Source organism: Artibeus jamaicensis, unplaced genomic scaffold, assembly GCF_021234435.1.
Source record: "Artibeus jamaicensis isolate MK-2021 breed Jamaican fruit bat unplaced genomic scaffold, CSHL_Jam_final scaffold_1964, whole genome shotgun sequence".
Classification (NCBI taxonomy): Eukaryota; Metazoa; Chordata; class Mammalia; order Chiroptera; family Phyllostomidae; genus Artibeus; species Artibeus jamaicensis.
In genome coordinates, this window is record NW_026522030.1 from 10,482,356 (window position 1) to 10,505,079 (window position 22,724).

A 22,724-nucleotide genomic window follows, 5' to 3' on the forward strand; every position below is an offset into this window, starting at 1 on the left:
GAGTGCCAGAAGTAGCTTTCCTTTCTGTCCCCAGCACCTGACACTCGTCAGCCCTCCCCTTCCCTGACCCCCTTCTCCATCCTGCCTTCCCCTGTGTGTCTTAGCCTGTGTGGTACCTGTGTGGTATTTCTGACCTCAGCATGTCTGTGGCCCTGGGCCAGGAGTCAGACCTGATCCTCGTTCCTGGCTCTGCGCCCATCTCAGTTGGTGGACTTTAGATGAGCCACCTGTTCTTCCTTGGTCTCAGTTTCCTCATCTATAAAATGGGCTTCTTGGACCTATTCTCCCAGAGCTCTTCCAGTTCTAATGTTCAGTGATGCTGAGTCTAAAGAGGAGGCAGCCATGTCTGCCCACACACCTCTTCTAGTTGGAAGGGAGAAGATCTCTGTCATTTCTGCCATTAGAGCCACGTGCCTGTTGCCCTAGTGGCATGTCCTTGTATCCAGATAAGCCTTCTCTGGCCACTCAGATTCCCAGAAAGCCAAGGATGTGACTGCATTGAAAGACTTGACTGTGAACCTCTGCTCCCTGGGCTGCCAGCTGTCCCGCCTGCCGGTGCCCTGTCCCTGAGCAGCAGGACATGTGCTCACAGCGGGCTGCAGGCTTCCTTCCCGGGCCAGACACCTGCAAGTGTGCACACTCTGCAGGCTCTGGTGCCTTTCCAGGACCTAGCTCTGTGATGCACTTTTCTTCCCCACGAAAGCAGATGCAGGGTCCTCATTCATCTGAGTCTGGACCCAGGAGAGTTGCTGTAGCAGCAGCAGCAGCAGCAGCAGCAGCAGCAGCAGCAGCAGCAGCAGCAGCAGCCTGGCCCTTCTGCTCATCGGTGGGATTTCTGAGCTGGGCTCAGGTCATGCCCGCACTTACTGCTGTGCCTCCGCTGGTGCCGATCCCTCACCTAGAATGCTCTTTCTCACCCCCTTTCAACTCCTGGCCACCCTTCAAGACCACATCAGGTGACACTTCGTCACAGAATACATCGTGAGCTCTCGCAGCATTTTCCAGCTCTGCATAAACCTCTGAGCTTATTTTGCCTTCTGTGACAGCCTGCTCGTTTGGCCTCGGGTTCACTATTTGTGTATATAAACAAAACCTTTCTGATTAGGCCCTAAGACTTTGTACTTCCCCTTTTTAAGTCGGTGGCTCTTGGTGACAAGGCACACACACCTGGGAACCTTAGTCATTAGCCCCAGGAAGGACCTAAGGAGCCATCTGTCCAGTATTTCCATCTCGATGGTGAACCCCAAAGCTTGGACTGCGGCGAGTCAGTGAGCAGCAGAGCCTGACTCAAGGCCTGTGTTCGCAGGTTCAGGTTTAAGTGTTCTTTATAGTTCCCTGCGCTGTTGAGCCTCAGTCTTCGTCATTGTGCAGTGGAGGTGGTGACATCCATTTCGCAGGGAAGTTGAGGGGCTTAGTGAGTTATGGGAGCAGAAAGGACTTCATAGCCTGACATGGGCGGGGATCTCCTCTTCCGAGCCAGACATTCTGAAGGGGGACCAGCAGTTGCCGCAGCCCCTGGCCGTGGCACGCTGAGGTTAGCCGGAACCTACCAGGCCGTCTTGCCAGTGGGAGACACCTTACCAATTCAGACAAGAGCCTTTCAGCTTCTGAGGTGTCACTGATTTTTCGGAGAACCTGGAACAATGCTGGTACTGGCAGGTGTATTTCTGGAGAGACTGGGTAGTAGATGGGGGTCTGGGGGGAACAAGCAGTCCACTTGTCTATTGGCTTATCACTCCATAATTGAAGCTCTCGCAAGTACTGACACCCCCACCCAGCCCCTGATGTGCCAGTCAGTCTGGCCCAGGCAGGGCCCTAGGCACAGCTCTCTCCCTAAGTAACCAGCCTCCATCCCAGCTCCCTGCGAAGAGCCAGGCCTGGTTTCCATAGAGCCCTGCCCAGCCCTGAAGCAAGGTCAGAGTCTGCTGGCATCTCCTATTTTTAGCAGTTGGGACTGGGGCCTCCTGTTCCGCATCAAAGCGGGAAGGCCACCTGGGAACCCTCTGTGCTGAGCTCACTTCTGCACAACTCCAGGCAGGGCAGGGGTTTGAATTTTACATAGCAGAGCCCTCGTGCTGAGAGCCGGCTCTGCCTGCCCCCCCCCCCAGCTTTCTCCCTGCCTGGTGGGGTAGCTGCTGTTCACTGATTTCTTCCCCCTCCCTCCTTGGCATCTAACTAAAGGCTTTAGGTTACTCAGGTCTAACACTCACGGCTGATCTGTGAAGCGACCAGGGGACAGGCCCATTTTACAAATGATGAAGCTGAGGCTCAGAGACATCGGGAGCCTTGTGGAAGTCAGGGGACGGAGGTAGCATTCAGTGCCTGGCCTCGTTCCAAAGCCCAGCACTTTGCACTGTGGGCTCTACTGGTTGCATTACACATGGTGAACACACACACACAGCACACCACCCCTCATCCCCCGGAAGAGAACATTTGGTCAGTAGCCGGTCAGCAAACTTTGACTTGGAGCTTACTCAGTGCTGGGCTCTGTGGTGCAGAAGCAAGCTGGATGCTGTCCCTGCCTGCTGCATTCGGGTGACGGACCCAGACACCTGATCCCTGAAGTTGAGTGGGTACAGTCCTCCACTTGGGGAGCCTGGAGGACAAAGCCTAAGTGTGAAGAGTCAGGTGGCCACGGTGTCCCGGGGGGAGGGTGAACATGGGGTGGGCCCCAGAGGCTGCGGGAGTGCCAGGCGGAGGGGCAGCGGGGATCTGGGGCAGGGAAAACAACCTCCTCCCCATCCCTGGGGCGGGTACACTCGGGGGGTGGGTGTCAGCCCCGCCCCATGTGAAAAGGGAACATTTTTTGTTTTTTACGGTGATGTGTTTTACAGCAGAGAATGCAGAAAAGGCGATGTTGGCCTTTCTCTCGAGCCCTGGGCGCTGTTTCCCCCCTGGTCTTTGCAGCGTGGAATTGGGTAGATGGGGGATTAGAGGCCCGGGGCTGGGAGAGAAGGATGACAACCGTGGGAAGGGCCGAGTGCCCGCCTCAGGAGCTGCTGCAGCTCCACTCTGATGGCTGTCTGGAGAGTCTTCGCATTTGCCACTTGTGTGGACAGTCCTGGGCAGTACTTCAGATGTACCTGGAAGGGAAGTGAGAGAGTATAAACACTAATAGCAGATACGTCACTGCAAAACTTTTAAAACCTTCCTTCCATTTGAATGGTTCGTTATTGTTTCCATGGACACTCAGCTGATTCAGCAGACAGTGTGCCAGGGGCTAGCTCAGTGCACAGGTGAGGAGACTGAGCCTGCGGCGGGGCTCCTTGCGGGTGTACCTGGTGAGCGGCAGGACTGGGGTCTGAAATCTGATCTGCTGCCTCCTTCCATTTTAGTACCCATGAAGGTGAGATAGCGTAAGAAATGCCTCTGGCCTCCCAGCAGCCTGTTTCTGAGGGCTGGCAGGGCGAGTCTTTTCCTGCCCATGTGCAAATATTGGTACTGAGCACGAAGCTATTGATAATGGGGGCTCTGCAGTTGGTTTAGACCTGTCCCCAAGGAAACCTCAAGTAGCTGGTGTCGATGGTGAGAAGGAGGAGGGACGCCTCCCGTGGCAGGGAAGGCACTCCAACCGGTGTGTGGTGTGGAAGCCCAGAGCGCTGGCAGCAACATAGCCAGAGTTAGACTGGCTCCTCCTCCTCTTTCCTCTCCCCCTCATAGCACTGTGATCCTGGGCACCTCATGTGCCTTCCCCTGTCCTGCTCATGACCACCTTCATCCACTCTGAGCCCTAAGAAAGTAGGGGATGTGATATGGTCCAGTGTGTATTTTTTCTGACCCCACCAAACAGTTCATTCTGATGCTCTGCCTGGAGATAACAGCTTCAGGTCCCAGAGGTCAACAGCTCAGTCGCACAAGGTACCCCCCCCCCACCAAGGCTCACACACATCTCAGGGGCCAATCACAAGATCATAGGCAGTGACATTCTGCAACCAGCCTCGCATATGCAGTGGTTCCAGAGCTTCTTTGTACTGTGAGCGCAGATGGGCTTTGCCAGGTCATCTCACATCATGGTTTGTGGGAAGCATCTTGCCAGGTGGACTTGGATGAGAAGTTCAGATCAGAAACCCCCTTTCTAACACCTATTAGAGGGTTTGAGAGAAATGCCTTGCCCTTTGAACTCAGAAGTGCACCTGTGTGTTTCCAGGGATTGCTTTAATGGTCAGTTAAGAGGGCTGGGGCCAGTCGCGGTGGCCTTTGCTGACAGGCGGCCTGGCTGTGTTTAGGCAGGATGCAGGTGGACATCTGAGACAAGTCCTGCTGCTGCAGGCCTCCGAACCAAACCCAGGGATACGATTCACTAAACACCACGCGAGGCCTCTGTGCCTGGCTGTCCGACACAAGGTGGTTTTGTTGGATGAAATGCATGTAGGCGATCAGAGTCTGGGCAGCCCGTGCAGCTAAGAAGAAAGTCGAGTCATTTTGAACTGGTTGGATACAACCCAGGTTTTATCATCTCTCATTTGAGGATGGTGACTGGGTTTCTTAGCGACTCTCATGCAGGCAGGCAAACCTGATCTGCACACCATGGGGTCAGGAGCTTTTAAAAGGGAGCTGTTTCTGATTTCTTTCCCAGCTTAGCAAGCCCCAGATTTTTCACAGGCCTCCATCCTGGCAGGTCCTGCTCCGGGCAGGGCTCCAGGCCGTTGCTGGGCAGGAAGGAAAGGGAGCTCCTTAGCAGTGTGGCCAGAGGGAAAGCAGCCTACTATCCGGTGGAAAGAAGCATCTAGCCATGATCTGTTTGTACGTTAACACTGGGGGTGGACATTTGGCCGGTAAACTGCAAAATCGAGATTTTACAGAGCTCAAAGAGAAATTTTCAGAAGGGGTTGTGGATGTTTCGAGATCCCCACTATCATTAGGACACATTTCCTGGGTTGGAGACAGTGTGGGAAATCTTCAGCACTGAATGTTTTTAAGGGGCACACTGGGCACCGTTAAAAAACACTCATGCTCAGAGATTCTGTCTTGGGTGGGACCTGGGTATATTCATGACGTGATGTCCGGCCAAGGGTTGGAAGTCACAGCTAAGGAAACAGCACAGGTTGGACTTGGATCCAGACTGGAGTCTGATAATAGGTGGAGAGGAATAGTGGTTTTAAGCTTGTTCTATCCGAAATATGATAAGGAGACTTGAGGCAGGAAGACACGGGACAAGCTCTTTAAACTGTGAGACTCTGGGCCTGGTAAGCTCCAAAGGCTGGTTGCAGGGAGGACGTTCTTTGCCAGGTAATGGGGAATTCTGTTGAAAGTGGGAAGAACAAGTTTAGTCACAGCCGTTAGCATGACCCCTACTGTGACAGGGAAGTAAATATTACACCACTTGAGTCCTCAAGTCTTTATCTGTTCTCCTCCTAGGAGGTAAGGTCCAGGGTTCTCCTTTGCTGCTTGAGAGCAGCAATGAGACCTGATTGCCCTGATAGGCAAACAACGAATGAACGAATAACAAAATACCAACCCAGCCCCGCCCCCCCCCCCCCCGTGGAAGTAATATTCTCGGTAAAAGTAGAAAAATCAGGCATCCAAGTCAAAAAGAAAAGAGTAAACAGTATTCACGGCCCTGTATCCAAAATAACCCCTCAAAATCTTTCTGGACCTACCTGGATGGAAAGTATTCCTTTTTGCATCCATGGATTCTTCCTGGTTGTTTTCTTCTGATGTGGTGCTGTGCACCTCTTGCCACGTCAATAAATGCAGGCCCCCATCCGTTTCAAAGGCTGAATAGTAGTTTATTATACGGATGAGCCATTTTTTTCAAATCCATCTTTGTTGGTGGGCATTTAGGTCATTTCCAATTCAAAGCCATTAACAATGAGAGAACGCATCCTGTGCGTGTGCCTTTGAGATGCGCATCTGGCTCCGGGGATCTGCTTCCTCTATGACAGGCGGCTGCTCTGGGAGCGGAGACGACAGAAGCCCACGTTCTCCCATTGTGCTGCTTGCCGTGTATTGTATTATAATTCATCTGCGGTTTGCTTTGCTGTTTCCTTGTCCCGCTCCTCCCACACAGTCACGAGGGGCCGTCGGTGAGCGGGAGAGTACACTGTACTCGGTTATCCCGTCCTTCTTCACTGTCAGCATGTGCTGAGTTGCAATCGCCTCGGAAGGTATATTGACAGGCAGCCGAATGGCCTCTGACCCCGAACAGTGAGTGAGAAGCCCAGTCCGGCTGTCATTCCAGCCGTTACTCGAACAGTGACATTTCACCGCGCAGCCAGTTTCCAGAAAGCGGTGGGGAAACTTTGCCACGCTGTGTGCTTGGCGCAGGAAACGCAGAAGTGATCATGGGAACTGACGGCCCGGAACGGTGTACAGTGTTATCCTCCCCAGTGTCCTTTTCTGCACGGAAGTTGAGCTTTCAAGGCTCTTCAGGACTGTGGCGTCAACCACTTTGACATACCAGAAAACATTTATGGGGGGGTGGTTTTGTCATTTCCTGGGATGGATCAGGCTGACGTGGTCGTTCTGGTAAAAAACAAGAAGAAGTTGAATTGCTCTCAATGCCAGAGCCGAAATGTCTCAGGCAAGTCCCTGCTGGCCTTTCCATCTTCAACTGTGGGTCATTTTCCTGGCAGAAGATACAGGGGTCACAGGCGGTGGTTTTATAGTTTTAGAGTTTAGGGCGACAGAACCACAAGACCAGCGTGTGGTGAGAGGGTCTCAGAAATGCAGCGTGTAATCTTTACTAGCTTAGTGGAAACTTGGGCTAATTAGGGAAGATGGGCTGTGACTTGAGGAACTCGAAAGGAAGAGGCAGTTGGCTGCACTGACTTCACAGATCAGTTAGGTAAAGGGTTTTACGTCCTTTCGGGCTCCTCTTTGAAAAGCTCGTGGAAGCTGTGGGCGCCATCCCCCAGAAAAAAACATACCCTGTGCACAAGCACAGACTTTAATACCATCCGGGTCAGTTTGCAGATGCCCAGCCTGAGAGCTTGTGACCCGGTCCAGTCTCTGGTTTGGATGGGCGGAATTACTACAGTTTGCAGGGAAGGTTGACTCTGAGGGCTGTGCGCGCTTGCTGATGCACTCTATTCCTAAAGAAACGTTTTTCTTTCCTTTCAGCACTGGCTGGACCATTCCAAACCCATAAAAAAGCAGATGAAAAGTAAGTAAGCAGAATTTAGCCAACTCATGTATTTCTCTTATCGGAAAGTAAATGCCTTTGCCAGTGTTTTGAGGTGTTCCGTTTTCATTAGAACTTGGGAGCCTTATTAAAATAGATTCAATTTTTAAGTGGGTGATTTTTAATGTCTCAAGGCTGGCCAAGTGTTGGTGTTTAAAACTCGAAGCACTTTCAGTAGATATTAAAAAACACACTGTGCTCCCATTTGCAGCCAGACACCCCTGCCAATGAGGACTGATTAATCTGCTGTTCAGCAACAGGACTTTACTGCTTGAGCATGGTCCTTTCCGATGAGTAATTAAGTAGACTCAGAGCATGGGGGGGCGGGGAGGGCAGGAGTCACCTGTGAGAGCAGGTGATGCGTGTCTGGGTGATGCTTTTCAGATTTAATACTTGCAGGTACGTTTCCTGTTGATTCGGGTTACAGAACTCTTGGCTGTGTTACTTTCCTTCAGCCCGCTTAGTATTTTGTAAAAAGTTAGTATCCCTTTGGAGCATCAGGGCGATGAGGGGTGAAAGCAAAAGGTCAGCTCTCAGTAATGCATCTCGCTGGAGCTGTGTTTCCTCCAGAGTGAGGTGCCTCGCGAAGTCGCCTTTGCCGACAGAATTCTTTTCAGTTTTCCCAACAAGTACTGGAAAGAGCTCACTAGCACTGCTGTGCCCTTCCTGTGTACCAGCGACTGTGTTAATAGAGTTCATGTGTTTTTCCTTTTGTCCCTTCCGTGAATCTTCCAAACCGGGGGAAAACCTCTTCAACCTTCCATCGCCAAAGGTTCCGTTGGGCCTGCTTATGCTTTGCACTTTCGAGTTAAATATTATTCTTCAGAACCGAACAACCTTCGTGAAGAGTTTACAAGGTAGGACACAATGCAGAACAAGACCCGCCCCCCCACCATCCTCCCAGCCCCACGTAGCACTTGCCTCACTTATCATTTATGGGTGTTTCTAAACCGTGGGTTTGCCTCCCCCTCTCACTGCTGCCTTTACATTTTGAGCAAAACTTCTTAGCACTTTGCCTGTGCTTATCTCTGTATTTTGTTGAAAAAGCCACACTTTGCTTAATTTGACCCTTTTCTTAGTGAATCAAAATGAAAAGACGTATTTTCTCATCACATTTCTGTTTGGTTGGATCTTGGGTAGTTTGGTTCGTTCTGTGGGACTTTATTTTTGTGTCAGATTAGAAAAGAGAAGGCAGGTATTGGAAGATCATTTCTCAGTCCAAACTTGCCATCTCATTTTTTTTTAAGGGACTGCAAAATCTTCTCTCACTCGTTACAGTATCACTGTTGTTATACTCTATATGTTACCTTCCCAGCCCCCCTGAATTTCCTTTATGGTGTGCCTGCCTCTGTCAGACGAGAAACGGTGTTGAAGCAGCAGAGGCCTCAAAAACATGGGAAGTGTGGGGTTTTCTTCCAGCTACCCGTTTATCAGTGAGATTCTCTCCCCAGTCCTGCGTGACATCCTCAGAACCTCCTCGTCATTGTCTGTGTGACGGACAGTAGAGGTGCCATGTAAGCTGCTGGGCACGCCACGGTATTGACCGCTAGCTTGGAGATGACCCCCAAATAACACTTAACGACCGCTTATCACCTTCATCTCCATACCACCACCAAGAGGCCCGTGGGGCTCCTGTATAGTTAGGTTTTCCTATAGGAATTGGAAGTTCTGGCCACGTCACAGTGTATCCTCCTTGACGGGAGTACTCAGTTCAGTGGTGGTTAAACACCTGTCGCAGGTGGGAGCATTCTGGAATGTACCAGAGCCTTCAGACCCACTGATGGTTTCTGGGTCACCCACGTTGTCCTATATCCATTCCACAGAGAATGACTATCTGCATTGCTTTCAAAGTTCAAACAAATTAAATTCTTCTAGTATTTTTTCCCAGAATCCTTCTAGCTATCATCAAAGGCAGTGATTCTCAACCAGGGTTGTGTGAATGGAAACACCTGGGAAACTTTTGAACCAATCAGATTCCTGGGGACCACTCTTGCGTGTGGGATTCTGAGTCCCCAGGTATGGAGCGGGGAGTGTGGGCAGCTTTTTGTTCTTTTCATGCACTCGGAAGTGGTTCCCATGCCCACATCCATCTGGTAAAAAACAAACAAACCAACAAAACACTTCCTTAAGCCAAGACACATTTTTTTTACTTAAGTGGACCCCACCTGTGTTATTTGCTGCCTTCTTCCCCATTTTTTCTTACCCCTGTGACCAGCAGCTACAGTGAAGCTCCAGGATTCCCATTTTGTGTGTGCAATTTTTCAGAAGACAGAGTCCACAGTTAAACTGCAATAGGAAAAAATTGGGGGCAGTTGCTTACTACCGTCAGCTGTCAGATGCAACCTTTCTGAACTCCCTGGTGGGGCCGGCTGAGGGTCTCATGCCGTGGCTCCACCTGCCCGTTTGATTGGACAGGTCTCAGTCGTGCGCACGCCCTGCGTGCAGCGTTTGGCTCTCTTCTGGGACACCAAGCGGCTGTGGAGTCTGTCATTGGACTCTGCCATGTTCCACGTTGCATCTCCAAGTATCTTGCGAGTTCCGTACATGCACTCCGCTTCCTAGCTAGGGTCAGGGTGCCTTCCCGGAGACTCAGGAGAAGATGCTTCCACCACCATTCTCGTCTGAGCTGTACTCTCTTCTTACAATGCAGAATCCCAGGCTGCGCACAGGGTGGGATTTATGAGGGGCAGTTAGGATCGGAAGTGGCTGGGAAAGACTGACCCTCTGTTGACTTTTGTATGTGTTTGTCAGGTACCTGTTTGTTTTACAACTCAGGCATGACATTCTTTCAGGAAAGTAAGTACGTTTTTGTTTTAATTCTTAAACCCACAACAGATAATAGTGTATTTCTAAATAATTCACTGTTTTGTTTTTTAACTCTCTTACCCTTGTTCCTTTTTCAAAATTCAAAAAAAGTACACCAGGCATTGTAAAGTGAGTCTAATACTTGTATCACTGTCATCATCTTATTTTAAGTGATTACTCTATGGCTTGAAGCATTTCCAAGAGCATTTAATATCTTAAGTGATGTGTATTTGGGAATAATTCTCTCCCTGATCACATCACTGGCCCATTCATAATGGCTTTTGTCGTATTTGCAAGCAAGATGCGTTATTAGTATGTATACACTTACAAGTATTTGGACAGTCAAAAAGTCTCATTCATCGCCATTTGCATTAAATAATGGAAAGAGGTAATGTTCTGATTCTGATAGGAAGAGGTTTAGACATCTCATCTCATTTCCTTGGCCCCTCTTAAAAGTGGTTTTTAAATACTAGGCCTCTGGCCACCCAGTGAATGTTGGAGAAAGGAGCATTGGCCCTGAAATGGTGAATCTGACATGCAATATTGATTTATTCTGAAGGTACAAGATTTTTAGTCAGAGCTTCTACAGTTGTGTTATTTTTCAGCATGTGTACTGACTATTTTCTGTTACTTGAAAAATGAAGACTATACTCAATCTGAAAAGCAATACGTGATACTGACCAGAATCCATTTTTATTTTGAATCTCATCTGAAGGAAATTTAAAATGGGATTTCCGAATTTGCAAACTCTTCCATAGACTACGTGCAATTATAATCTGAGTGGAATGTACACTATAGAACAAGTAGATTGTACAGTGTATACATTTGCCTTATCCAGCCATGCAATACAGATCTTTGATTGACGTGTGTATTATGAGTATGTGTGTATTTTTTTCTCCCTCCCCCTTCTACCATACTGTGCTCCTCATACTAAAGGCCTCTTAACTCTAGTAAATGTCCTCAGTTTGGAAAAATATTAATGGCGACGTCTTGCATTTGTATAGTGCTTTGCAGTTTCCATGCCCTTCAGCCCGATTTACTGTACTTCAAAGCAGAATGATGCTCTGGTCCCAGCACTGCCTCCTACCAGCTAGATGGCCTTGGGCAAGTTGCAGGACACTCAGTTCCTCACGTCTGAAGCGGGGAGGAGAGCACTGTCAACCCCCGTGATACAGTCTACAAACTCCATGCATTGACCAAATTGGACCATATAGATGACAAGGCTTTGAAAACTGTGAAGTGCTAGACCAATGTACGCCATTATTATTTTTCTAACCAAGTTTGTAATATTAAATACGAACGAGATCCTGATTTGCGGTAGTAAATACACTGCTGTGGCTCTGCCTCAGTTACACAAGCATATCCAGCTGTCCTGGCAGGGTTAGATATTGTGTCTGTTTATTTTTAATATTACAGTCTTGTCTCAGAGACATAAGGCAGCTCGGAAAGGTGCATCATGTACTGTGTCAAGATAAAATAAGCTTTAGACTAATAAGTCAAAGGGAAGGCTTTTCATTCTGTTTCCCAAGCTTCCCCATTTTTGTGAAATTCACTCCAATTGCCCACAGGTTTGAAAGAACCTATACCTAGATCGGGTTATTTTACCGTATGATAACTGACTTTGGGAAATATGGGGAGTTAAGGTCTGCTAGTTTGCATTCCTTAACGTGGATAGCAAACATAGAAACCACAGAGAACAAAAATCACCTAAAGATTACTACCTTTGGACAATAATGACATTTTGCATGGTTATGAGTATTTAAGTTCCTATATAGAATTAATTTCTTTTCTTTCTTTTCTTTTCTTTTTTTTTGCCAAGATTGAAATGCCCATACGAAACAGCTGTGGAATTAGCTGCTCTCTGTCTACAAGGTACATTGTTCTTTAGCGGTCGTTAGTATTTTAAGGTTCTTGCTTTCATTTCTGCAAATGAGTGTCTGCTGTATACCAGGCCCAGCACTCTACTCTGGGGGTACAAATGAACGCGCCATGGTCTCCATCCTCAAGTAGCTGCGGTCCCGTGAGGACCATCTGTCAGGACCATGTGCTGTGTACGCACGGAGTGCAGTGGGGTGCCTCTGGGAGCACAGACCTGGGAGGTGTGAGAGGGGAGGGCCCGTCAGGGGTTTAGGAAGTGAACGTGGTCAGAGGAGCCAAGGCACGGACAGAAACAATGTGTGCGGAGAGGTAGCAGCAGCTGAGTGGTGCCGGAGGATGACGTTGGAGAAACTGGGTAAGTGGGTGGCTCTGGACCCCTTGAAAGAGAGTGAATAGCATGCCGTCAGCAATGGGGCCTTTGAAGGCTATTAAGAGGGCGGCAGGCCTGATTAGAAGTGCCTTTTATTACGTTGGGAGGCCTAAGTGAGGACATGTGTATAAAACTCTGGTATTATAATCATATTCCTATCCCCTGATTTTGATTTTTTTGCTCATTTGCCAAATATGACTTCTTGGATAGCTCTGGCTTACACTTTTGACTGACTCATGTCTGTGTGCTTGTGACTAGGGGTTAGAGGAGGACCAAGCCCCGGGCTGGGGTTGCAGTGAGGAGGTGTTGCTGTGATAAAAGATTAAACTGATCAGGGCTGGGGGTTCAGTACACACACACACACACACCAAAACAAATACAAAAAACAGCACTGGTAATGCAAGAAGGACCTGGTCAACAGACTTAGGTGTTGAGAGAGGAGTCAGAGATGACACATAGGCTGCCACCAAAGTTAGGGGACAGAATGGTTGGAAGAAGAATTGGGCTTCGGTGGAGGAGATGCCAGAGGAGAGTCACTTGGCTGAGAGGTGCCAGTGGAACCCCCAAGAGCTTCTTAAGGATACAAACCCAACTCCATGGGAAGCATCGAGAGGGGAGTTGTCGGCCTGTGGGTGGGAAGTGGATAGTAAGGGGTTTGCCCACATGACCACCCGTGTTGACTGTTCCATCCATGTGATGCTCTGGCGGCCCTTCCAAGTGCACAAGGAACACTTGCCAAAGTCTGGAGCACTAATTAAGAGGATCCTCATGTGCCACCGCACAGAACGAAGTTCATCAGCACATCAGACAGACACATGCTGTGGGCCCGCTTGCTCATGTGCTCTCGGGCTTCTGTGGAATAATGAATTATTCGTTCATAATTACTGATTATTTGGGGGGCACCGTAATAAGATTTGGCATCTCACTTTTTTGTATTTACCCATTTCTGAACGTTGATCTGAGTCTTTAAGGTATGAAGTCAGCACATGCTTGCTATAGAAAACCAGGACCACGGCATACAGCAGACACGCAGAAGGCAGGCGGCAGCCCTCCGTCCTGCCAGCCACAGACAGCCAGCAACTCTGGCTGCGAGTTTTGAGTGGAGTTGGAAAAAGGAGTTCTGTTCAGAGTCATATATAAAATTTTTGTGTGCTTTTCTACTTGGCGTTTTTGGGGCAGGTATTTTGTCATGTTTATACCCATAAAGGCAGTTCTTAACGACTTCAGGTCATTCCCATTCCTTAGCTTTCTTATTCTCTAACGGGTACTTGGCATATGGTAGGTGCTCAGTGAGTGCAGAATGAATTGAGTAAAGCTGAAGAGGCCCCAAGGACTGTAGTTGCAGGGGGAGCCTGTCCCTGAGGTCTGAAGGTGTTGGTGGTGGAAGTGACAATACTGTCCCCTGTAACTGATCTGCCAAGTGCAGTGCTAAGTGCGTCCCATCCATATATTCCTAATACAACTGTCCTTATGGTAAGTGCCATGAGGATGTGTAATGGCTGGGGGAACGTGGAAATGGACTGTCTACTTTCACCAGGTACACGTTGCTCCAGCTCATCAGGGAGCATCCACCCTTGAGTTTCTGAGTTGCCAGGAGGTCGTACCATTGGGCTTGGTGGCCCAGCAGTGGATGTCAGGGTATAGTTATTGGGATAAAAGCATCGCGTCAGACCTGGGGCCCCCAGTCCCCTGGAGAGGTTTCTTCCTCCAGTAGAACTATGTATGCCTTGCCCCAGAACCAGTGCAGACGAGAATATCAGCTATCTGCAAGCCCTTCTTGAAGAAATTGCCCATTTGAGTGGAAACAACATCAGTGTGATTTAAGACACATTCATCATATCAGGTACAAATAAAAAGGCCGAAGACAGGCTAATGTCTACGGCAAGTTCTTGTTCCACTGTCCCCCTGCCCCCCTTTCCCTGTTCCATCAGTTAAAAGCATTAGCCTGCTTTTCAGTTCAGCCATAGCGAGCCAGCTTTCCTCAGATGGAAAGATCCCTAGAGCATCTCTGTGGATTTGAATAACATGAAAGGTGGTGTTTCTTCCCATGTTAAGTTGTCCTTGAGGAGTGATGCTTTCAGAGTTAGGATGTGCTGGCCCTGCTGCCCAGAGACTGTGCTCTTTGGGGAACTAAATGTACAGTAGATTTGAAATTTAATGCAGGTGAGAAAGGAAAACAAGGGAGGAAGGAGAATGGGACCACCGTTTGTTGTGTGCCCGTGATCTCGTTTCATCCTTGTAACAGTTCCTGTTTCATCAGAGACCCCGGAGAGGTTAAGTGACTTGCCCGGATTTCACAGCAGAGACAGAGTTCACACCCTCCTGTGTCGGGGCTGTTTCTGCCACCCTCCACGGCTGGGACCGCGGTGGCTACAGAGGTCGCAGACTGAGTGCAGTGTCAGGTTTTGCCGGCAGGTCCGTGGAAGGCAGGCATGCTTTCGCAAAGCAGGTCTCCCTCAGGCTTGTTTTAGTCCAGTCATAAGAGGAGGGACACCAGCCCCCTCACCAGGTCTCAGGGAAACCTTGTCATTGTCTGGCCTTTCCCAGTGCTTAATGGCATGGTTTGGTGGACTTGTCCAGACACAACACCAAACACAGGACTTTGTTGTCTCACTTTGATCCAAGGGAAGGGCGGTTCATATCAAGGCGATCTCGTCCCAGACTGCCCCTCTGCGCTTGCCAGGTCCCTAGTTTCAGGGTGACCTGTTAGTCAGAGATCACTAGTGTCCTCTCACCTTGGAAGCCCAGGCCTCACCTTCTCTGGGCAAGTATTTCCAGATCAGTCTTCATTAGTGGCTTTGCCCAAGGTGCCAAGCAGCCGCACACCCTGACCCAGTCCACCTGGTGGTCTTCGGGGGGCCATTCACTTCCGAGTTGCAGGTGAGGGGCTGCACTCAGGTGAGGAGACATTGACCAGGTCCCTGCCCGTTGGACAGGGTCCCACCACTCTCCGAGTCTGTGTCAGTGCTGCCACCGTGTATCAGGGAAGTTTTGTCCACTTCTGCAAGCCAGCCGGGGTGCTCAGCAGCCCATGCCAGGCCTGGTGTGGCCCACATGGTGTGATGGCCAGGGCTGCTGGGTACAGAGGGAGGCGTTGTCAGTGAAGGTACTCAGGCATATGTGCCGGCTGGCCATTGGATGAAATTTGCTGTGTTAAGCGGTGGTTCTCAAAGTATGTTCCCTGAGTCGGCCACAGCAGCGTCTCCTGGGAGCTTGCTCGAAATGCAAACTCTGAGGCTTTATTCCAGACCCCGGGAATGGGGTCTAGCGCTGTGTGCTGTCACCAGCCCCCCAGGCAACCTGGTGCATGCTCACGCTTGAAAACCACTGTTGTAGATCAGTGCTTTTCAAAGTAACAAGTGCCCCAACCGCCTGGGCATTGTAAGAAAAGGCAGGTTTTGCTTCAGTAGGTCTGAGGTGGAGCCCAAGATTCTGCATTGTAAGAAGGCTCCCAGGTGATGCTACTGGTTCTGGTCAGGCAGGGTGGGGGGCAATGACCACCGTTTTGCAGCAAGGTAGTAGAGGAGCCCCTGGAGGGTTCCTTTTTCATCTGAGGTCCGCTTCCTGAGCTGCAGAGGTGCAGTGTTTAGGGTGGGGGTGGGTTTTCCTGTTCGTGTCTTGGAGGAATGGGGGCCCCTGGGTCCTCAGGTCCTCCATTCTGCAGGAGTACTTGGTGAGAGCAAGGACCTGGCAGTACGCTTTGGTCTTTTTGCAGGGATTGCCCCCGTGGCTGCCCCTCCTCTGCATGACCAGCTTTCTCTCAGTCTTCCATTCCCCCTGAGTTGCGGCAGCCGCTCCTGCAGCCCTCGTTCTTACCCCCTCCTCCCTCACTCCCTCCTTCTCCCTCCCAGCGTATCTGTCTCCTGGATTCTGCATGTACTGAATTCTTGATTGGTCCTCTCCAGCACTGCAGACCCTGGAGTGCTGCTCAGACCCACCTACTTAAGGAGAGCTTTGTTAAATGGATGTTTCTGGGTGGGTCCTTATTCCCTGCAGTGGCCTTTTATTGCAAATTCAGGCTCTACCACTTCGAGGGGGAAATATAACAAGGGGCCTCCCTGGGTGGGGGAAATAGTCAGGAGAAAGACAGTAATCACCAAGATGCTGGTGTTATGCCTGATGGGGAGGGCACTGGGGTGACTTGGGGATTCTGTATGTACATGTGGGTACCGAGTGGGAGTCACGACGTCTTTCCGAGAGTTAACACATCTGGGGTGCTTGTGCCTTCTTGCCGGGCCAAGCGCCTTTGCACTCGGTTGCAGCAGTGATGAAAAGCATTCAATGTCTCCTGTGTTTTCTCCCTCTCATGAAACGTGCAGCGGAGCTTGGGGAGTGTGAGCTTCCAGAACACACACCAGAGCTTGTGTCTGAGTTTCGGTTCATTCCAAATCAGACAGAAGCAATGGAATTTGATATCTTCCAGAGATGGAAAGAGTGCAGGTACCTTGATGCATTTATTTTGGGGGATGTAAGCATTTGTAAGATGCTTTTATCTACTGTAAAATTGCAGCCCCAGCGCTTCACCTCTCTCCTGGGCTCCCATCTCGTTTACCCGAAGGCCCACACGACGTCTCTCTTTCCAGAGATGTATATACAGTAGAAACCAAAGCACACTCCCGTTTCTCTCTGAATTATACAGCCTGGTCCTGATCTGCTCCTTGCTCCCAGGTTCGCCTCCCAAAGAAAGCCAGGAGGTGCTGCCTTGATACAGCCCGCAGGCCTGGGTCTCTGTCCATGGTCTGAACTGAAGAGTAGCCCTTCAGAGGGACACTCATGTTTGAGACCACGGGTTGTGCAGCCTTGTATTCTAGAACACGTGGTCACTGCAGCTAAAACCAATCCTGCCATTTCTCTCTGGGCTTTTTCCTCCTTCCCCCCCAACAGACACCCAAGTCTGGCGCTTCTGTGCCTGGACTGCCCGTGGGGCTTCCACTCACAGGTGCCCCAGGCTTGAGCCCCTCTTCCTGCCCAGCCCATCTTCCTCACACTCTGCCATTCCAAGTCCTTCTTAGACTCAGAAACTTAGCGTGGTTTCCTGTTGTCCCTCAGTCATTCTGGAGGACGCGTGCCTTTTTGGAACATGGAGGGTGACGTTAGCACGTGCTTGTATCACATAGAAATGTGTGGTTGTAGGGTCATCTGTACCCCTGCACCCCCCCCCCCCCCCCCCCCGCTCCCTGCAGCGGCCCTCGTTAGCCGACAGATACACACACACCAAAAAAGTGTCCCCTGAGTCACATTATAAACCCTGCTCTGTCATCTTCCTAGTCAGGTAACGGTCTGTTCTGGAGGTAGGTGAATAAAAATGGGTGTCCCTCGTTCCTTTAATCGCTGCATAAAATCCCTTTGTGTGTGGCTGTGCCTTTCAGAATGTGGGTGCACGAGTTGCAGTTTACATGTGTTTCCATTGGTTTTTCTAAGGGGAAAGAGCCCTGCCCAGGCGGAACTCTCCTATCTGAATAAAGCGAAGTGGCTGGAAATGTACGGGGTAGACATGCACGTTGTCAGGGTAAGAACTGGGTGCCTTGAAGTCACGGGGTCCCGCTGTGCCCGAGCAAAGTGTAAGCGATGTGCACACCAAGTGACGTGGTGAGCGAACTGTTTTGCATTCTGCTCTGTGACGACCTATTAGAACCTTCTACCGACTGTCACTTCATTTGTTTGTAGGGAAGAGATGGCTGTGAATATTCTCTTGGACTGACCCCGACAGGCATATTAATCTTTGAAGGAGCTAACAAAATAGGCTTATTCTTTTGGTAATTTAGTTTTGTCTAATATTAAAAATGTCTTTTCCTATTCTGTGGTGGAATTTTATGTGATGGATGATTATTGAGCAGTATTTGCAACACTCTGATTCATTTTAAAAACACACCATTCTCTCATCTATGTGGGTGTGTGGCAATGGCAATGAAGCTTCTGGATAATCACCCTTAAATGAACGAATGATTTCTTAGCAAATCCAAGCTTTAAAAAGTAGAGAGGAAACTGCTGTTTGATGTGTCCTTTTCCTGCAGACTGGACTTTTACAATGTTTTCTCTCTGACCAGGCCTAAAATTACCAAAATGGATTTCAAGAAGAGCAAATTGACACTGGTGGTGGTGGAGGACGATGACCAGGTAGGTAATCCTTGCTCTGGCGGTCCCCCGCCTCACCGAGCGTGGTCCTCCGTCCGTGCCCCGTGCGCCCACTGACACGGGAACCTCGTGCTTCCCCACACAGGGCCGGGAGCAGGAGCACACCTTCGTGTTCCGCTTGGACAGCGCCCGGACCTGCAAGCACCTGTGGAAGTGCGCCGTGGAGCATCACGCGTTCTTCCGGCTGCGGACGCCAGGAAACAGCAAGTCCAATAGATCAGACTTCATCAGGCTGGGGTCTCGCTTCAGATTCAGGTAGGCGCCTTTTTTTTTTTTTTACAACACGATCGCTTGTTTTGAAAGAGGCAGTAGTGCTCCTTTTTGTGCGGGGAGCCATAGATCCCCAGGCCAGGGACACGGAGGGTGGACGTCCTGCCCCTGCTTCCTTGAGACCTGACCTGTGTGTAGCCGGGTCCCCAAAGCTCCTTCAGCCTCTGTTCTCATTGGTGCGGCAGGGATAATAATAACAAAGGTATTACTAGCTGGCATTTAGCTTTAGCTAGACTGTCCGATACAGTAAGCACTGGCCACGTGGGGCTCTTTAGGCTCATTCATAGTAAAGGAATTTTAAGATGTAGTTTCTTGGTCTCACTAACCACGTTTCAGGTGCCCGGGGCACACAGGCAGGTGGCGAGCACCTTGGGCAGCCGCAGCCGTAGCATGTAAGCAGCACCGCACTGCACCAGGGCTTCCCAGGTGCCAACGCATGGTCCTCCTGGCAGCCTTCAGAAGACGAGTCCTCTGGTTGTCCCCATTTCACAGATAAGGAGACTAAGGCCAGGGGGTTACAAAATCTGCCCAGCGTCACAGACGGTTAGTGGTGCAGCCAAAATTCAACCCCACGCTATCTGGGTTTTAACATTTTAACTACTCCTCTGTTGCCTTTCACATACTGACATCGAGAAATCCGGTGACATTTAAGAATGAGAGCAGAACTTGGGGGACTCAAGATGGAAACTAGGAGCTGCTCTCCTGAGTGAGAGGGGCTTGGACTCAGAATGTAACTAGGGGCTGTGCTCCGGAGTGAGAGCGCCTGGGTGAGAGCTTGGAAAAGACTGGCTCCAAGAAATGAAGGGCCCCCGTTTGGCCAGGTGAAGAAGACAGCCACATGCTTTTGGTGGAGTGCGGACTCCTGCAGCTTTGGTAGAAGAGGCCCACGCGGCTTTGGGGTGCCCCCTTTGGCTGCGGGGCCTGAAAAAGCAAGAGAGACTTTGACTGGAACTGGGTACAAAGGACTCTTGCCAGTGGACCATGAGAGGGTACCACGGTACTTTGGATTAACTCGAGATCCTGCACAGTGACACAGCTGATGGCACCAGCGGCCTGAAAAAGGGACGTGTGCTCTTTTCCTGATTTACGGTACCCGGAGTTGGGACAGTGGGAGAAGGGAACGCTGTGTGGGTGTAGGTGTACACCCTAAAGGACTTTGATATTTTAGTGGAGGCATTAGGCCTGAATAGCATTAAATAAACATTTTGTTTCCTTTTCACAAAAAAAAAAAAAAAAAAAAAGAATGAGAGCAGAGGTCAACATGTGTGTGAGTGACCCAGGGTAGGCTCAGTAAATACTTAAATCTGAAAAGACCCTGAAAAAATAGAGAATTTGTTCTGCTATGTTTTTTCATATGAGTGTGAGGCCATGTCTCTCAATGTGCATGAACACTCCCTGGGTATTTGTTAAAAATGAGGATTTATGACCTCATCTACAACCTTCGTCATCGGAATCTGTGGGTGCCCACCTATGCATGTATGAATAAGGCCCGGGCATGTACCTTTGGAGTGCACTTCCAAGATTGATTTCTGAGGCACGTTTACAGATCTGAGAACAGCGCTTACCAGATCTAAGACTTCACATGTTTCATAACCTCTACCCACACACGGCATGTCCTTGAACTTTGTTTAAAGTGCCGAAAGATCTCATTTCAAATTTATCTACTGTGCAAGGGAATGGCTGTGCACTTGTGTTTAAAGAATTGTTTTGTCTGAATATATTTTTAAATGCTGCAAGGCGAGGGGAACAAAACCAGTTCCTTTCTGAGAATCGACTCCCAGGGTTCCGTGGAGGATGGAGGATGTCAGAACGACAGAGGTTAACGGAGACATCGCATGGTGGGCTGATGTGTGCTCAGAGTCACAGTGAGGAAGGAAGGCCTGTGGGGGTGGAAGCCAAGGCACGATTTTCCATCCTGGGAGGCAGCTCCCCCAGGATTTGGCCCGGAACAGGCTCCCTTCTTCTCTTTGAGGAGAAGCTGAGAAAGAAAGGGGAGTTTAGGGATGAAGTTGCCCCTTGGAGGCTCTTAGGGCAGGTGGCAAATGGCTCCTTCCTTGTGACAAATCTGAAACTGAGAGTGGCTGGAGCGAAGCAGTGACCGTCAGCGAAAAGCTGCATGCCTGCTGGAAGCGGGGCAGCACTTGGGTTGGACGCCTTGGTGAGAGCAGCAGTGTGTTGCCCTTAGCAGGGCGAGCGAAGCCAAGGTTCAGCGTCCGTGGTCATTGATAACAGCCTTTTAAAAGATTTAAATGTCTGTGCAATTTGTTTTATGAGAGGTTATTATATGTGTGAATTGGTGCTCTCTCAGTCAAATGTTCCAAGTACTTGAACCCGCTTCATCTGTGCAGCCAAGTAGCTAGTACCGAAATTGTAGGTTTTGTCCTCTGGTGGCAATACTTGCCTCTGTCGTACAGCCTGGGCTTGGCAAAGGTGATTTTATTTCCAAATGGGAGGCGAAATTCAGTGTGTTCTTTACCAAATGAGTCACCGGAGGTTGAAGCCGACATCAGAACGCTTGGAAATAAAAGCGCACTTTCAACTATGTGTAACGAGCTGATATCCTCCTATTGGTAACACGCAGTAAAATATTTACTTTCCAGCGGGCGGACGGAATATCAGGCTACACATGGGTCCCGGCTACGAAGAACCAGCACCTTTGAGAGGAAGCCCAGTAAACGCTATCCGTCCCGGAGACACGCGACATTCAAAGGTGGTGTGTTTTTTATTCTGCCTTGGAAGTTCACATTGTGGTTTAGTTCGTTAGCCCCTGAGGAGCTGGGTAAAGCAGATATTGTAGGAACTCCCTACTGTTTGGCTCTGTCATTCTGAAGCCTTTTATTTTTAAAAAATTTATTTTTAATTGTAGTGACATGTAATACTATATTAGGTAAAAGCAGACGTTGAAGGAACTTCCTACTGTTTGGCTCTGTCATTCTGAAGCTTTTTATTTAATTTTTTTTTCTTTTCTTTTTTTAAAGATTTTATTTATTTATCTTTAAAGGGGAAGGGAAGGAGAGAGGGAGAGAAATGTCAATGTATGGTTGCCTCTCATGTGTCCCCTTCTGGGAACTGGCCTGCAACCCAGGCATGTGCCCTGACTGGGAATCAAGCTGCGATCCTTTGGTTCGCAGGCCTGCACTCAATCCACTGAGCTACACCAGCCAGGGCTATTTCAATTATAGTGACACGTAATGCTCTGTTAGTGTCAGGTGATTGGGCTGGCACTGATACCTTCCCCTTCTAGAACCTTTAACCCACTGCTTCCTTCCTTTCTGGACCAAAAGCACAATAGTCTGGCATCCAGAAATTTTCTAAAATTGTCCTCAGCTGCTTTAGTGGAGAGAAAAAACATGGCCAGATCCCAGGAAATGTTGACCTCACCTTCAAGAAAAACCGAAGGATGACAGATGAGACACTCGCAGAGAGGGGTGCCAGGCAGGGAAGGGTCACTGATTGCAGGGACAGTGACCGAGGGAAGGGGTGGGCATGGGGGGGCACTCCCTCTGTCCCAAGGGCTCTGTTACCTCCTTGACGAGTGTCGTGCTTGTTCCTGCAGTCCATGGGGTCAAAGTTGAGCAGAAACACCTCAGGATGAGGAGGAACTTTCGGGTGTGGCTGTCCAAAGATCCTGCTATCTCAAGATAGCAGTGAGCTCCCAGCCCCCACAAGGAGTGTGCGGGCCCAGAGGGAAAGACCCCAGACCCCTTGCTGTGGCTGCCTCCCCGGGGAGGGGGCAGCCTCGTGCTCGACCCTGTGCAATGGCTTCAGGGCTCGTCCAGGCTCCAGGTTCTGTGTTTCTCTTCCCCTTTCTTTCCTGGTCTCCATCCTCTTTTCCTCCTGTATTTTACTGACATTTTCTGCAGCCAGAGTTCTGGCATCCTTGTGAAGCTTTTAATGGTTCTCCGTGCTGCATCCTTTTTAAAATGAGGTGGAGTCTAGATAAATGAGCTTCTCGGGCCCCTTCCACAGACTCACACGCTGCCCCCATCGGCAGGGACTGCTCTGAGCTCCCCAGGAGGTTCAACTGTGTATTTAGTCTTTAGCACCATATACCTCCCTGCTTCTGTCTGTGTCAAGCCTGGGGGCTCCTTGACAGTGAGCTCTGTGCCTGTCATGTCTACTGCATCCCACAGCCCTGGGCCC

The 22,724-nt window shown here is 49.7% G+C and overlaps 1 protein-coding gene across 5 annotated transcripts in view; it reads left to right on the forward strand.

The window, feature by feature from the left end:
- Nucleotides 1-22,724, forward strand: part of EPB41L4B (erythrocyte membrane protein band 4.1 like 4B) — a 117,496-nt gene that overhangs the window by 34,172 nt on the left and 60,600 nt on the right. For all 5 annotated transcript variants that reach the window (XM_053656135.1, XM_053656136.1, XM_053656138.1 and 2 more), the window contains exons 3-12: nt 7,063-7,105; nt 7,896-7,980; nt 9,875-9,919; nt 11,748-11,800; nt 16,496-16,616; nt 17,598-17,685; nt 17,844-17,932; nt 18,224-18,293; nt 18,397-18,566; nt 21,182-21,291. In XM_053656135.1, coding sequence (XP_053512110.1) covers nt 7,063-7,105; nt 7,896-7,980; nt 9,875-9,919; nt 11,748-11,800; nt 16,496-16,616; nt 17,598-17,685; nt 17,844-17,932; nt 18,224-18,293; nt 18,397-18,566; nt 21,182-21,291 — 874 coding nt within the window. The remainder of the gene's footprint in view (nt 1-7,062; nt 7,106-7,895; nt 7,981-9,874; nt 9,920-11,747; nt 11,801-16,495; nt 16,617-17,597; nt 17,686-17,843; nt 17,933-18,223; nt 18,294-18,396; nt 18,567-21,181; nt 21,292-22,724) is intronic.